At 55.8% G+C, this 16,186-nt stretch overlaps 1 protein-coding gene across 2 annotated transcripts in view; it reads right to left on the bottom strand.

The window, feature by feature from the left end:
- Positions 1–16,186, bottom strand: part of CDC42BPB (CDC42 binding protein kinase beta) — a 97,103-nt gene that overhangs the window by 37,762 nt on the left and 43,155 nt on the right. For both annotated transcript variants that reach the window (XM_032839704.1, XM_032839705.1), the window contains exons 3-7: positions 13,951–14,034; positions 11,095–11,190; positions 6,644–6,792; positions 2,271–2,364; positions 540–740 (exon numbers count right to left, since the gene is read on the bottom strand). In XM_032839704.1, coding sequence (XP_032695595.1) covers positions 540–740; positions 2,271–2,364; positions 6,644–6,792; positions 11,095–11,190; positions 13,951–14,034 — 624 coding nt within the window. The remainder of the gene's footprint in view (positions 1–539; positions 741–2,270; positions 2,365–6,643; positions 6,793–11,094; positions 11,191–13,950; positions 14,035–16,186) is intronic.

The raw sequence follows: 16,186 nt of genomic DNA, 5'->3' as shown, positions 1-16,186 counted from the left end.
ACCATGGCGGAGGGGGGAGCGGCCTAGGGAAGGCCTCCGTGACTGTGGGGGGCAGACGCCAGGAGCATGAGGAGGAAGAGCAAGTGGTAAAGCAAATGAGAAATGGAGGCAAGGCAGAGGGGAGGCAAGGTCGGGGTGGGAAACGCACAGCCGGGAAAGGGAACAGGAACAGGATCCGGGAGGCAGAAGGATGCCGCTGTGGGGAGGCGCGTGGTGCCGTCACAACCGCCGGTGAAGCCAGCCCCTCCAGCGACGTGCCCGGTGGCTCCTTGGCCCCTGCCGTCCTGAGGCTGTGCCCGCTCCACATGCTCCTCCTGGGCCCGGAGCCAGCGGCTCTCCTCCCCTCATGCCCACACCTCCCCTGCCGGCCGTGGGTGTGGACTCTACTGCCCACTATCTCCGTTCCTGCCTGGCGGCCAGCGGCCTGCTCCAGCCCTACTGCCTCTTCCCCAAAGATGCTCACAGCTTCCGAGCAGCCCTCCCGCCTCCGGGCCTGCACCTCAGGACTCGAACCAATGGGACATGGGAATGTGTCTTACCTCGTGGTTCATGATCTTTCCATAGGTCTCCACGAGCGACTCTGCGTAGAAGGGCGTTTCTCCGTACAGCATCTCGTACATGCAGACGCCCAGCGACCACCAGTCACACTCGGGGCCGTACTTGCCCATGCCGTCCTCCATCGCCTGCAGGATCTCGGGCGAGATGTAGTCAGGAGTGCCCACGGCCACAGAGGACTGGACCTTAGGGGAGAGGGTGGTGTTGGAAGGGAAACCCCAGGGCAGCTCTCATGCCACGTTCCTAACTACCTTCTCTAAAATAGGGACGACAAATAAGGAAACCGTCATGAGATAAAAGTGGCCCATGATCATGATTAGAAACTGTAATTCAAAATTCAATGTGCGTAACTGTTCTGCGGCACCACGCCCTGGCAGCTTCCAGAACGCACAACACTCTCACACCTGGTCTCTCTGGGCCCAAAGGCCCACCTCAGCCCCCAAATGGCACTGCAGTCCCTCAAGGGGTGGCATGTCCCACAGGCTCCGTCACGGCCCAAGGTGGGGTCCTGCGGCCACGTGTGTTCAGGCCAACCCTCCGCCACACCCATGTGCACACAGGCCACCTAGATTCTTGCAGAACGAATCCTAGGGTGGGGCCCAGACACCGGATTTCCAGGACGCTCCCAGGGATGCGAAGGCGGCTCACCCAGAGGCTACCCCAGCCTCCCAGAGGGACCATCAGGAAGGGGTGCAGGCACTAGGTCAGTGCTCAGGAACTCCCCGGTGGGGAAACAGGAGGCTAAGGGCCCTATGGGGAAAGAATATTCCCTCGGCTACCGACATTAGCAGAACAGGCCTGTGACCTCTCTCCTGAAATCTCTGGCCCGAGAGGGCAGCAGTCATCACAGAGAAAGCGAGAGGAAGCCAGTCAGCTGAGAATCAGACTGGTCTCGGAGTACGCAGAGAACAGAGTCCACAAGACCGAGGGAGAAACCATCACAAAGGCCTGACTGACTCTCCCCTGGTTACGTCTGAAGAGAGGGCCATGGGGTGAAGCCGCACCCCGGGTCAGACCGAATCAGCAGGGAGGGCTGCCTCCGTCACGTGACCAGATCACGGCTGGGCAGCGCGGCCGCAGCTCCGAGGTGGGCAGGGGAAGACGGGGGCATGAGGTGGCGGCACGGGATGCGCAGCCCCGTGTGCAGGGGAGAAAGCTAAGCCGCGCACTAGCTCAGTTGGAGGCCGCCGTTTGGTCCGTCAGAAGACTGGATTTGAGGACAGCACCCACCTATCAACCCTTCGGGACGCAAAGAAATGAGAGACCGGCTTGTTGGAAAGAGAAAAGTCTAGCATCAAGGACCCCTGCTTCTAGATCTGCAACACCCACAGAAGAGAAAAGCCCTCACGGACGGGAAGTTAGCGGCCCAGACAGAAGAGGGAGGGTAGTTACAGCACAGGGCGCTTCGAGAAGGGACGCAAGCACCGCCTGCCATCCACTGCAGCCCTGACATGACTTGAGCCGTCTAGCCATGTGTGGAAACCCCACAACCCCCAGCTGAGAAGATGCATGCGTGACTTTCATAAACACAGAAAGCAAAAAAGAGCTTTCAAACTTAAGTAGAACATTACAACTGTCTCCTTAACAGATTTATCTTTTTTAATTTACATTCATAAACTTGCTTTCTTAACTGGATCTCAAATCACAATTTTAAGCCCCTTCTAATTATAAGCAAAACCCCAAATCAAATGGAAAATCTCCAACAAAATACCTACAGTTCCATCGTCATTCATCTTCAAGCATGATCCAAAGTCAGCCAGGCGGATATGACCATTCACGTCCAAAAGGACATTGTCAGGTTTGATGTCTCTGTTAGTGAAATAAATAAATGAGTTCACCATTTCCATGCTGTGCATTTGGGAGGTCAAGCCCTTACCTTGCAGCGTATCAGTGACAATCTTGGGAGAATGTCTCCCGTGCACTTTACGTGGGTATGCGGCGGTGCTCACTGGTGCAGTGTCCCCGGTTCGTCGGGTGACACGCCACTCCTGTTCCCACCACACAGCCGACAAGGTCTCCTGAGCGTCCCCTTTGTGCCAGGCGCTGTGCTCGACCCCAGGTCTATGACAGTGACAGACCCCACAGCCTCCTGCCTTCACGAAGCCTCCCCCTGGCTGAGGTGGCAGGAAACGAGCGCGGGAGCACAACACGCGTGGTAAGTGCTGTGAGGAAATGCGAGGAAGTAAAAAATGCAGCTGAGGCTGGCTGGGCAGAGCCTGGATGAGAGCAGGAGGCAGGTGAAGCTCTGGGGCAGGAGCCCAGCAGACCGAGGGCGCGCAGCACACCCCACGCTGGATGTGACGGATGATGACCTGGGGGCCAAAGACCAGTGAGCAGCAGCAAGTGCACGGCAGCAAGGGAAGCCCGTGGTTGCACCTGCTGTTCTAGGTCCTGGCAAACATGGGCCCCGTAGGGACTGGGGTTCTAAAGCACAAACCCTCCCTCCTGGCAAAATAAGCGAACGACAGGCTGGCAGGCGCGCAGTGGGAGCGCAAGTGTGCCGGCATGGCGTGACGCCTCCGGGAAAGCAGACATGCGCCCAGCTACTCCCAACATCGAGGACGAGTCCCACAAAGTAAGCAGAAGATGACATTTCTTACCCACAGGAAGACCCACAAAGCAAAAGAAAGCTAGCACAGCACTCCGAACTGGACAACATACAGGGAGAGAAAACAAACCCTCAACCGGTCAGGAACATACAAACTAAGAGCAGAACCAGACAAAACAGGGAGAAATGAAGAGAGTTGATTTAACTCAGGAAGAACCAGAAGAAAAAAACAAAAATCATCTCAGAAATAGTGACTTGATTATAAGGTACCCAAAGGAGAACAAATTAAAATAAAGATCTGATAAAAGGCAGCGAAGCAAGGCAGGGAAAGACCTAGAAGAACAAGAAGCGAGACAAAGCAGAGAGAAGGGTCAGAGAGAGAGAGTTGGAGTGAAGCAGAAGACAGGCTGAGAAGACCCAGAACACAGACCGTGGGAGTCCCCAAAGAAACCGAAACAGTGAAACATAACTAATGCTTGAAAACACAGAAGTAAAAAAAGGACCTGAACTGACAAACTGCAGGGCCCATCAGTGAACACTTTCCAATGTTCTGTTTTTTGGAGCCAGAGAAGTCAATACTGAAGGTCACAGGGACTGGTGACTGTGAAGACAGCCAGAAGAGCCGTGCGGACAAAGCAAGGGGTCTTACGCGGCGACCAGGCCGCCATGGGCTCAGCCTCCATGATTAAAGCAGCAGGGCCCTGGCGCGGAGAGACAGAGACGGCGGACAGGACGGATTTCCAAAGCCAGACCAACCGCCCAAGGAGTGCGGACGTGCGGGGTGTCCTCTCAGTCCACTGGGGCAGAGAGACACGTGAATAAGTAAGCGGCTCGTGGCACGACAGGAGGGCCTCTTCAGGATAAAGTAGGAGCCCCCCTACCTCAACTGCCCACCCCCCAACTCCCGGTCTTGGCTGCGTCTCCCCTGCGCGATCCTGCGTCTCTTCCACACGTGCAGCTCCTCACTCGAGCTCTTCCTTTTCCGAGACCGCGTTTGCTTTCTGCATGTTCCGTCTCACAAAACTGCACCGTTCTTTCTTTCATCCCTAAGCCATACGCCCTGTTCTTTCTGGGAATGTGACGTCCTCCGCCGGCAAGCCTGTGTCAACCTGAGAGGCTTCGTTCCCACCTCTGCTGGGATCTGGGGCCGGCCTTTCAGAAGCACGGGCGCTGCGCTCCCCGCCCCCGGCCGCCCCGCCACCCCGTGCTGCGGAAGCCCCGCCGTGGGGCGGCAGGCGCTACCGATAGTCACCGCAGGCCCACAGACAGCCACAGAAGCCGGGTGCAGCTGGGGCACAGGGTCCAGGCCGTGCGTGTTAAAGCAAGCAGTGCCGCCGCTCGTGCTGACAGAACACGCTTCTCTCCGGCCCCACCAGATGCGGTTTCAAGCCACTCACGCCGTGTCCTCCGCCACCGGAGGCTCGGGAGCACTGACGTCCTACGAAACCTGACTTTGCGAACTTTCTACCAAAAATGCAAAGCTTGCGGTTTTTAGACGGGCTCGTTCAAGCGCTAAGTGTGAATCCTGAGTTGATGACGCAGCTAATTACATATTTAATCCTCGTACCATGCCTGCAGGTCAGACAAGAGTGAAGCTGCTATAGAGCCAATTAAGAAAATATGAAGAAAGCTTTCTAATTAGGGAAAATAGGGAAAAATAAACTGTAATAAGGGGGTCAGATTAATTTCCCTGGAGATCAGTGACAGAGGCAAAGACATTCACATCTGGTATGATTCAGGCACAGTCTGTCAGAAAGGTAAAACATAAAACTGAAGGTTGAAAACAACTACAACGAACTGTTACAAAAGCAGGCACAACGACATTAAGGAATCCATGAAAAAGGGAAAATGCACTGCCCCAAACCCCATCGCCCTAAACGAAGTGACAATTGTTTGGGGCAGCTCTCCCTGCTTACTCTGTGACACGGGGACCTGTACCATTGTGCCCCCCGCAGGACATGTGGCTGGAGGCAAGCTGTCCCAAGGCCTGGCGCCTCGGTTTCCCTGCTGAGCAGTAAGGTGACACTCAGCCAGACCTGAAGGGCGTTTCTCTTCACACTAGGACGGGAGCTGCGTCTGCTGAGTCGGGCCCGAAGTGGGGCAGCAGCCAAGCAGGCGGCCATGCCAGGGGATGGTGGCAGCCCCAAGCCCCCAAACACAGCACAGTGACGCCTTCACAGTCCTAAGAGGAAGGTGACTTCCAATGGAGAACCCCGTACTGGGTCATCCCTCAGTCATACACCTGGATGGAATTAAGATGCTGATCTCAAAAAAAAAAAAAAAAAGGTCTCAGGAGCCTCCTTTTCCAGAATTTACAGAGTGTGTGCTACCAAATCGAAAGCATGAACTGAGAAAGAGGAAGATGCGTGACTCAGACAACAAGGGCTGCAGTCCCAGGGCGGTGGGGAGGGGCTGTCCGGGGGCGGAGGTCCCAGGAGGAGGCAGAACAGGAGGCTCAGAGAGCACCGGGGCAGAGGGACGGGAAGGCAGAAGCAGCGCCAAGGAAAGTCAGACCAAGGCACACAGAGGCTTTGTAACTCGGGGACAGGGTTAGGGGATAATCAGCGACAGCCACCACGGAAAAGCAGACTCGTGAAAAAACGGGGCCACCACAACCCCGGAGAAGACAGGTTATATGACAAGTGTAAATACTGTGTGTGCGCAAGGCTCACCTGCCATATCTACACGGGCGCTGTGTTATGAACACCAAACACAGATTTAACCAAACGCTATCATTTATGGATTGCGATGGTGTGGGAGGGGGGATGGGAAGCGTGTGCGGGGGCGGGGGGGGGGGCGCGAGAGAGACCGCTGTAAAGGGTAAATCTCCATTTTAATAGATGTAATCTAATTCTCCCTTCTCCACAACAAAAAGAGAAGAGCAAGAGAAGCCTGTTATTTAGAAATATGAGGTAAATACCAGAAGAAACATTAAGAAAGCGACAAGCCACCTGCAGCCAGTGGAATCAGGCAGGAAACTCAAAGACAGTTATGTGACTTTGACAAAGAAACAAACCCACTCCCGGACCAATTTGCTGTCTTAAATGGCAGGAAGAGATGGACGCAGTCCCTCGCACCAAAGAGAGCAAGCCCGGCAAAGGGCCCCCAGAGCAGCGGGAGGATACCAACCACACGGACACCAGCTCCCCCGGCCAAGAGCCAGTCAAACCTTCGCCTGGGCTGCTGGGGTGTGAGCCCCTCTCCGCAGCCTCTCCTTTCTGCATTCTGCTGCAGGCCGTGGAACAGGGAAAGCAGCGCTGATAAGCCAGGAGGTGGGCGTCCTGGGGAGGAGGGTCAGCAGGGGAGAGGGGGAGCTGCTGTCAGGTGGCCTTGGGTGACCGGGTGACTGGTGCTCCAGCATCAAGGCTGTCACAGTGACGCTGGGATCCCCCAGTGCCAGGCGGTGGGGCAGCTCAAAGAGAGGGCTGCTAAGTGCATAAGCTCCCGGGGCCCCTGGAGCCTGGGGCCTGTGACACAGAGAGCTCTGAGGGCCCTTTAACACATTCCATGCAGCCTCTGTAAAACCCGAGAGGTGGTTACCTGTGCACGTAGTGCAGCTGATGGATGGAGTCGATGGCCAACACCATTTCACCAATGTAGAATCTTGCCATATCTTCCGGAAGCTTGTCTTCAAATTTACTGAGCAAGGTCAGCAAATCACCACCCACATAGTAGTCCATGACCAAGTACTACAAATTGGGGCGAGATGGGGGAGAAGAGGGTACAGTCAGCACCAAGCCTGACAACTGAAGGCCAAACCCCCACCGGGAAGTTCTCCGGCTCTTCAAGTCGGGACCGACTGCTTGCTCCCACGTCATCCAGGATGCCCCCGGTTTGTTGGACCCTAACACTGCTGCACTTTCCAGTCAGGCATCTGGCAGAGAACAACTTCAACAGGTACTACATTTAACCTCCAGAGAAAGTTACTGAAGAGTCTGATGCAGGAGAAGACACAACAGAAGCTGGAGACCCAAAGCAGAAACACGATTCATGATCTATCAGGTTCTCCTGGGTTTGTAGAATTCTCCCGGCCCTTTAATCACAGGAAGAGAACACTGGACCAGAGGAAGAAGGTGAGTTACCTAAAATCACATGAAACTAGCAGCTCTTATTAGAAAGGCGATCCCACGAACAAGCTGGAAGGCAGATATCTCTGCGTAAAGCCCCACGAAAAATCAGACCCTTTACGGCTTATGCAGAAATTAAAGCCACGACAGAAGAGCGTCCAAGTGCCGGGTGTCCTGCGAACAGGACTGAGTGGGCCTCCCCTCTGAGCAGGGCAGCCTTCTCTCTGACAACAGCCTCTCGGCGCAGCACCCTGAACGCTCTGACGTCTGATGGGGCATCTCACAGGTCAGGGAGGCCCGGGACAGGTGAGACTGTCACAGCCAGAGTCGGGGTGGCTGCGGCTTGGGGACTGTTGGGGAGGCGGTGGGCCCCGCCCCAGAGCAATCACCTCCCTGGAAGCCAGTTTCTGTTGACAAGATGGACATGCTGGTCCAGCAGTTAACTAGCCAACAGAGGGAAACGCCAGCACCCGGTTTTACTGAGCCAGAGAAATGACCGCTGCAGACTGACTGGGACCCGAACAGCGGTCAGAAAGCAGCTGCTAGGCTCTGTGCTCTCAGGCTCCGGCTTGTGCCCGTCCCCTCTGGCAATGCCCACAGCAGCCCCCACTGCAGGCACAAGCACAATCCCATTCTGTGGGCAAGGAAGTGAGGCCCAAGGCCCAAAGTGCCCCAGCCAGCGAGTGACGGAGCAAGGATCCGAACACAGGCAACCGGACCCAGGCCCAGAACAGCAAACACAGCCCTCGGTGCCTCATGTGGGAGGAGAGCAGCCACCATGCTGGGGGGCTCGTGTGAGGAGGGGTCCGTCACTCAGGCCCCTGCTCTCCAAAGCACCCGTACCGACAAACCCCCCCCCGGCCTCACAAACGGCTCCGCTCGGCCTGATCTCATGGCGCTAAGGCACGGCAGCCCACCCGTCCAAGGGGGGGGTCCTGGGTGATCAGGTCCCCCCTCACCTGCACCCACAACAACTCCTGTTTCACGGAAGGCCCTCGATGGCGCCCGCTGATCTCGTGCCCTCCCTTGTTCACTCAGTCATTCTCGGCCAGGAGCCCCTGACACCCCGGAGACAACGGGCGCTGTCCACAGAGCTGCCGCTGAGGGGAGGGACAGAGACCGTACGTAAGTGTGCAGATGGCCCAGCACTTTCAGAGAGCGCTAGGCACAGAAGAAAACGAAACCACACAGCCTGCCAGAGCACAAGGCGGCAGACGTCTGGGGCCTGCACGGCAGGCAGAAGCCGGCCTTGGCAGGGGTTGGGGGTTATGTTCCAGACAAAGGGATGTGTGCAAAGAAGGATATGGCCAGCTGGGGGGAATGGACGACAGTGACTATGGCTGGAGTGTGAGCAGGGGGTGGGAGCAAAACCAGGCCCCACAGGCCACAGCTGGGACCACACGCCCCACTCTAAGCACCAGGGAAGCTGCTGGGAGGTCCTGGGCTAGACCGCTGCAGTTGGCTGCACGTTACAAGCCTTCTGCCTGCCCAGGAAGAACAGACTAGAGGATGAGGGCCAGGAGCAGGGCAGGAGAGGGGCTGGGAGGCTGTGATGTGGTCGGTCCAGGCAAGAGGTGAGGCTGACAGGCGCTGGGGCGGGGGTGGCGGGGGCGGGGCGCACAGAGAGGCTGGATCAGAAATCGTGGGTGTCTGAAGGCAAAGCCCAGAGCACCTGTGGACAGACGCACCCGGGGAGAGGGGGCAGGGGAATAAACAGCCAAGCTGTGCAGACCCTAAAGAAAACATAAAGCAGCATATCTGGCCGAATGTCAGGGCTTTCGGGTCTGCCGGGAAATATGAAAAGAAAACAAGGACGTAGTACAGCAGGGCTAACAGGACGGACAGGCTCTCACGAAACTACTCTGTAAGAAAAGTCAACCGTAAGAGCTTCTACGGTGGACGCGCAGAACCTGAGTTTTGGAGTAAGAACCAGACCAATTACTTTCTCTGTCGTGTAACACAGGATTCTAAGTCAGTAAAAGGCAACGCCCTTTTAGTTACTGGTAAAACAGGTTTAATTTTTATGACAGGCCGAGTTTAGACGCCTACAGCAGAAATTCTAACATGAACCGGCTCAACAGGGCAGCCAAGGAGCCCACAGTTTGAGGGAGGCCTGACCCAGCCCGGCCCACCCCAGGAGGGTGCGGACTGACACTGTCCCAGTGAGCAGGCACCTGCCGGAGAGTACCACTCGGGGGCAGCAGAGACAGCAGCCAGACCCCGGTCCACCGGTCCAAGACGAGGACCCAGGAAGGGCGCAGAGTCCCAGCTCTCCTTCCCCCTAATTGTCCCCGGACTTCTCTTTGTGCAGCTCCACGCACTCCAGAAGCGGCTTCTTGGCTGGGATTCCTAGCGGACTGTCCGCGGTCAGAATAAGCCCAGGCTGCGACAGCCCCGCTGACCTCGGGGACGAGGCGCTGCCCCGCTCCTGCACACACAGCCCCGCGCCGTCCGGACCACTCAGAGGCTTCACCACGTCGGAAACGGGCTGGAGCCGCCCCTCCGAGCGGCGGCCTGCGTGCGGAGGGCTCCAGGGCATCAGGACTCCGTGGTCTGTGGGGAAGGGCCCTGAACACCACTTCCTGCCACAGGCCCGGGCTGCGGTCCCTGCCCAGCCCCATCATCTGGGCGACAACCCTGGGCACATGACTTCATCCCTTCCTGCTCCTGACACCCAATTTAAAAAGTGATGACAACCCTGAATGCCTAAGCCATGGGGTCCTTGGAGAGACGTACGGAGGTGACCCACACGCCTCTGCTCAGTAAACACAATGGGCCCCTCTGTAGGAGCAAGTGTATGTATTTTAAATTCTTTTAGAGACAGAGCACAGCGTGAGTGAGCAGAGGGGACGGGTGGGGGAGGGGCAGAGGGCGAGGGAGAAAATTCCAAGCGGAGCCTGACACGGGGCTCCATCTCCCGACCCTGAGATCAGGACCTGAGCTGAAACCTAGAGGCGGATGCTCAACTGACTGACCCACCCAGGTGCCCCTATTTTAAATTCTGAATGAAGAGCATAATAAACCCTTTTACCTAATTCGGACCGTTCAAATCTAAGGGAGTTCTCCGATGTCTGAAAGAGACGGTTCTCCGATGAACAAGCTTGCTCTAGGGAACGGAGCACACTAGCAGGGACGCGCTCAGGGAGACAGAGGTCTCTGCCCTGGGGCTCTGCTGACCCCTGAAGGCCCCTCGGCCACCGCCGGAGCCACGCGGGCCAGAGGACCGAGGCAGAGATCAGCTTCTCCGAGGTCTGTCCTCGCCCGACACCCAGAGCTCCACATACAGACTTTGGCTTTAGACGAGCCTAGAGTCCCTCTTGGAGTTCACAGTGCCTGAGACCCGGGGTTTGGTCTCCCTCCACTCTGAGCCGCTGGGTCTGCGTCCCCACGTGTTCACGACCAGGCACATGTGCGAACCACGCGGCAGACTGGTCACCACTGGAAGTACGCCCAGCTCAAGGCAGGGGAAACGGATGCCAAGAGCCCCCCAAGCCTGTGTCAGAAGGCCTCGGAGCGCCCGGCTCAGAGTCCTGGACCTGCCACCAAGCAGCAGAGACAGCAACATCCGCTCGGCATCCGGGGCTGAGCCCTGCAACTCGCTCTCGTCCTCACACGTAACTCCAGACACTCAAGATGGAAAACGCTGGACACCCCCAGCTTATTTAAATGGAACAGCGCCAGTGACCAAACTAATCAGGTTAGCTAATGACCAGGAAAACAAAGTACACAAGCTCACTAGTCTATTTAAAAAAAATGCCACCTGATTACCACATTACAACAAACCCGAGTCTTCTCTGGTCAAACATGCGGTGAAACAGCGTCAATTCCACGCCACGTGACCCCTTTTTCAGTCCCAGAACGAAGGAATCTACAAGCCGCAGCCACGCGCCATCTGAGCGCCTCGGCCCCGGGACCCACACATACCAGGTAATTCTCGTCCTGGAAGGCGTAGTGCAGCGTCGTGATCCACTGGCAGTCCCCGTTCACCAGCACGTCCCGTTCTTCTCGGAAACAGGCCGTCTGTAAGGAATGGGGACAGTCGGTCTATGTGCATCTGAGCAGCACAGTCCCCAGCAGAGGAGACCCTGCCGCGGCCCGGCTCTGGAGACGGTGCAGGACGCCGGGCCCCCCCGCCCTCACCTGGAAACTCCCCAAGGCAGCTCCCACCCACTCCTCAGTCTTTCTTCAGCCCCACGGGCCGAGAGCCCGAACGGCTCCAGGTTCTTCCCTGCTCCTGCCCACACGGGCACTGAGGACGGCTGAGAACTCCTTCCTCATGATGGGCCTGTGCCCTCCCTTCCTCCCATGGGCCCAATGCTTCAGCCAGCACGGGACAGTCCACTGGGCTCGAGGGTGGGTGCTGGCCCGTCCCACACAGCAATGCCTGACCTCTCCTGACCAGGCCAGCTTCGCCTTGATGGCCTACGGTACGGCCACCCCGTGTGTGACCCTTTCTGTCACAGATCACATGGATGGCAGGAAAGGGCACACACCTGCTTCCTGACCTGAGCCGTGCAAGGGGTTTCACTTCTAGCACGCTGGTGCACACGACCGTCACAGGACGCTCTGAGCACGGAACATTTCAACTCCTTCTATTTGAACTTGCAAAGCTTCACAAAAATCAGAGTGGCACCCACAGGGGCCCTGCTCTGGCAGGCACTGGGGAATTCTACCTGTTCTCTCCGGAGACTCACAGTAGCCTGGAGAACTTTCCTCCTACAAGTGTTCTGCTCTAAACTTGTTTTCTAAGGTTTTCCTTTCAAGAAGAAATGACTGAAGTAGATGTGCCTCAATTCTACTGATTAAAAGCAGTGAAAGTAACTTCAGTGGGGCAGCGGTCAGCTTACAATGTCCAGATGTGCAGAGACCAGAGGTCCCGGAGCCCCTGTGGCCCCTTGGCCGGCGGCCACCGAGACCACAGGGCCCAGTATGAGGCGGCCACAAGACGCTCCGTGGTCCCAAGCACCTGCCCATCCACATCTAGAAAGAAAGCCATCCTGATACCATGGAACAGCACCGAGACCCGCAGTCAGGAAAGACACGTATTGTTCAGCAGTTGTTGTTGTTGTTTTTTTTAGAGAAAACTTTCAGGACTTTTTTATGAGCCAAGCAGATGAGCTGAAAGCCCAGCACGACCCACAAGTTATGAATTAACGCGGTTTTGCAGCTTCTCTATTGCCTCATCTTGCTGACTCCACGCTTTTAAAGATTTTTATAAGTTAATATAAAATTTAATGTTCAAAATAAGGTTACTAAGAATGAAAAGATAAATTATTTCAACCCGCATTTTATATCAATCTTATGTTTTTATACGTATCTCACACACCCCCCCCATGACATCTATGCTGAGATAATCGTCAAAATTATCACCATAAATCATATAGAATCATAATTCTGGGACTTTTCAGAGTATGCCAATTAGATAGGATCTCTGTAACCAGATTTAAATTTCAAAATGCCATAATTTTAAAATGTACTCACCATGACATTTGGGTAAATACTAACTCGTATGATAAGGTGAGAATCACCTCTCCCTAATCTTGAGACTTCTCACTCTTATCAAAATATAAACTCAAATGAATTTGCTACTAGCATTTATTCCCCCAAACACTAATTCTTCCCCCAGACTTCTACGTAACACAAGCTGCTCGCTCCCCGCAAACAGTCATGTCAGCGACAGCCCTCGGACGACCAGAGGACCAGCGGCACCGAAGAGGGCTGCTGGGGCCCGGAACAAGGAATACGGCCGGAGCCCAGGGAGCCGCGCCAACGGTGATGCTTCCACCAACCAAAGTGCATTCGCCAAGCAGCCCAGGGTGTGAGGCCTTGTGCTGGGTGCGCGGCAGGAAGCAGGGCAAGCCGTAAAGGACAGACACGATGAGCTTGGACGCTGCGTGAGAAGGCCCGCTCACCGAGTTAATGACAGCCTGAGCTCAGGAGAGCGATCCGACCAGAACAAACATTGGTGCTGTCATCTGCCCAAGGGGGCAGCATCACCCCAGGTAGGAACTGCAGAACAGAGGAGGAAGGGCCACCTAGAATTACAACGAGGGTTCAGAGTGACAGGATGAGGGAGGCCAGAAACCAGGAAAGGAGTTTCCGGAGGAGACGGCGGCCAATCCTAGGGGTGTGCAGTCCTGGGGTGAGCTTGCTTCCCAGCTGAGGCACAGCAGAGGTGGCGTGGATGGTGGGCGGGGGGCAGGCGAGGCAGACCCCAGCCCCAGGCGCGCAGAGGGCACTGGGCCTGGACAGTCCAGCGACAGGACACAGGGTAAGGATGCTCAGGTCCTGATGCGAAGCGGAGGAGCACAGAGGAGGGCCAGGGAGGGCAGATTGGGGGCGAGTCTGGACAGCACCAGAGGAATCGGTCGGAGCCGGGAGCGTGAAACAGGCACCCCAGATAGGACGTAGAACTCAGGAAAAACACATCGGAAACTGCCAAGTGGTCACCGTCTACTTCTACTTATGATCTCATCCTCCTTCTAGGACGGAGTGTTAAAGGCATCTCTGTCCTGAAGTAGGCTCCGAATTCAATAATGCCCTTTGTGCAGGAAGCAAACCTGGGACAAATGCCTACAGGGCCGCGAAGGCTTTACTCCTCCCTCTCCGTGACCAGCCCTGGCGGGGGAGGAGCCCTGCAGGGCAGCGGAAGCAGGGCAGGACGGGGCGCGTGCTGGCCTTGCGGTGACAAAAAGCAGTTCGCTGGGACGGAGGAGGGAGGCCCCGGCCGGGGGGCACAGCAGCCCCGTCCGCCTGCACACCGGTCACCGCCGTACTCACCTCCGCCCGTTTCAGCATCTCCCACTTGTTGAGGATTTTCATGGCGTAGATTCGCTCCGTCCTCTTCATCCTGACAACCGCGACCTGGGACACAGCAGGCGTGTGACAAAAATGTAGTTAATGGAACAAAAGCCAGCACGTTTTCCCGTAACTGCAGTGCGATCTTTGTTGCCTAGCGGAAAGGAAACGCTGGAGAATGAGCTGCTGAGGAAGAGGAGTTTTTTACGTCAACAAAAATTCGCCCTTTTAACCATCGAGACCTGATCTCAGCAGCTGGCACCGCACGCGCTCGGTTCACAACCCTCCACAGCAAGCCACGGGCACATGGAGTGGGGAGCGGCGGGTGGAGGGCTCACCGTCCTCTTTGGCGCATGCCTGGGATTTTCATCAGCAAAACTTTAAAAATCTACTCACCGCTCCCCAGCCTTGTTCCCTGTGTCCGAGGGCTCCGTCCCCACAGCCTCCCCACCTGCCCCGCTGGGGGCTCACCTCTACCTCTCACTCCCGCCACAGTCTCTGCCATGTGCCAGCTCTTGTCCCTGAGACCTTCAAGATGGGAGGTGTACCCGCATGAGCTCTGTACTGTGACCCGGACAAATTCTTCCCTTTGGGTTTCTACAGCAAGCAAAGCGGTCACAGCAGTGCTGGCCCGAGACCGCGGTGAGGATCAAAGAAGCCAGCGTGCCCGCACGTGCCCAGATGGTGTTACACACATAGCACGTCGGCTGTCAGCCACCTTCTTCAAGGTACAACTCAAATGCCACCTCTCCCAAGAAGTCCTATTGGATTTCCTGACCCCAGCAAATCTCAGATGAGCTCTCGCAACAGTCCCAATACCAGATGTGACGTCTGTGCCACCGTCTGGCACATTCTACCCTGTAAAAGCATTCACTGTCCTAAGCGTCCACTACAGACCATGTGCTACATGCCTACTGGCTTGTAGGCAGGTAGCCTACTCCCTGGTTTTCTAAACAATCACGTTAAACTAATCCCACAAGCTCCATGCCCTGGGCGCTTTCCCCGCTCTGGGACTATGCCTTTCCCCCCCAGTCTCAGCTGACCCTCACCATGACCCTCCTCGGCAGGGGCTGTGTTTACAGCCCCACTTACAGATTCGGAGTCCGAGGCCGGGAGGTTCAAGCAACATGCTGACAAGGGGCAGAGGCTCTCCCTCAAATGCACGCGTGTGAGCACGCTACCATACAGTCACAACTGAATGTTGTCTTCCACGGGACTGATGACGGGCGGGGGCGGTCCACAAGGAGCACGGCCTAACGGAACCCCACAGCTCGCCAAAGGCCAAAAGCACCTCCCAAACCACGTGGCTTGCCGCCAGACTCCTGCTGCCCACCATATGGACCATATGGAATGACATGGTCCTCTGTCACCTCCCTAGGTCACCCTGTCACTGCAAGCCTGGCGCTCACGGTGGTGGCCCCGCTCAGCACACCACACCTGTTCCAGCTGCTGTGTCTCAGCCATGGCCTTAGAACGACAGACCAAGCTCACAGCTCTGCACGGAGGACAGAAAGAGTCTGTGAGTTCCCCGACACGTCTAAGAACAGCAACTCTGGGCACACAGTCTGTCATTCCGTCAGGAGTGTCGATTTCTTCCTTGGAACCAGCTACAATCAATAGGGAAAATATCAGTGTGAAAAAAATACTACTACAATGTAAACCCTATCAAAGTATCAATGGCATTTTCACATGACCAGAATAAATAGTCCTAAAATTTGTATGGAACCCCAAAGACCCGAGAGCCAAAGCCACCTTGAAAAAGAACAGAGCTCGAGGCATCACATGCCCCACTCTCACACTATCCTAACGGAGCTGTGGTGGCCAAAACACCACATCCTGGCACAGAGACAGACACACAGACAAACGGAGCAAAGCAGAGTCCAGAGATGAACTCGTGGTATGTGGTCAGTCTTCGACAAAGGAGGCAATAACAAGCAACATGGAAAAGACCGTCTCTTCAACAAACACGCTGGGAAAACTGGACAGCCACACGCAAGAGAATGAAACCGGACCATTTCCTTACTCCACACACAAACACAAAAATAAACTCAAAATGGATTAAAAACTTAAATACAGCACCTGAAACCATAAAAATCCTAAAAGAAAACAGGCAATAATCTCTCAGACATCAGTCTTAGCAGTATTTTTCTGGATCTCTCCCCCGACGCAAGGGAAAAGCAAAAATCAACTATTAAGACTACATCAAACCATAAAGCTT

The sequence above is a fragment of the Lontra canadensis genome, unplaced genomic scaffold (genome assembly GCF_010015895.1).
Source record: "Lontra canadensis isolate GAN:19392208 unplaced genomic scaffold, GSC_riverotter_1.0 scaffold108, whole genome shotgun sequence".
NCBI classification, from domain to species: domain Eukaryota; kingdom Metazoa; phylum Chordata; class Mammalia; order Carnivora; family Mustelidae; genus Lontra; species Lontra canadensis.
Note: the sequence above shows the minus strand (reverse complement) of the source record. Positions and strands in the feature narration are given on the sequence as shown.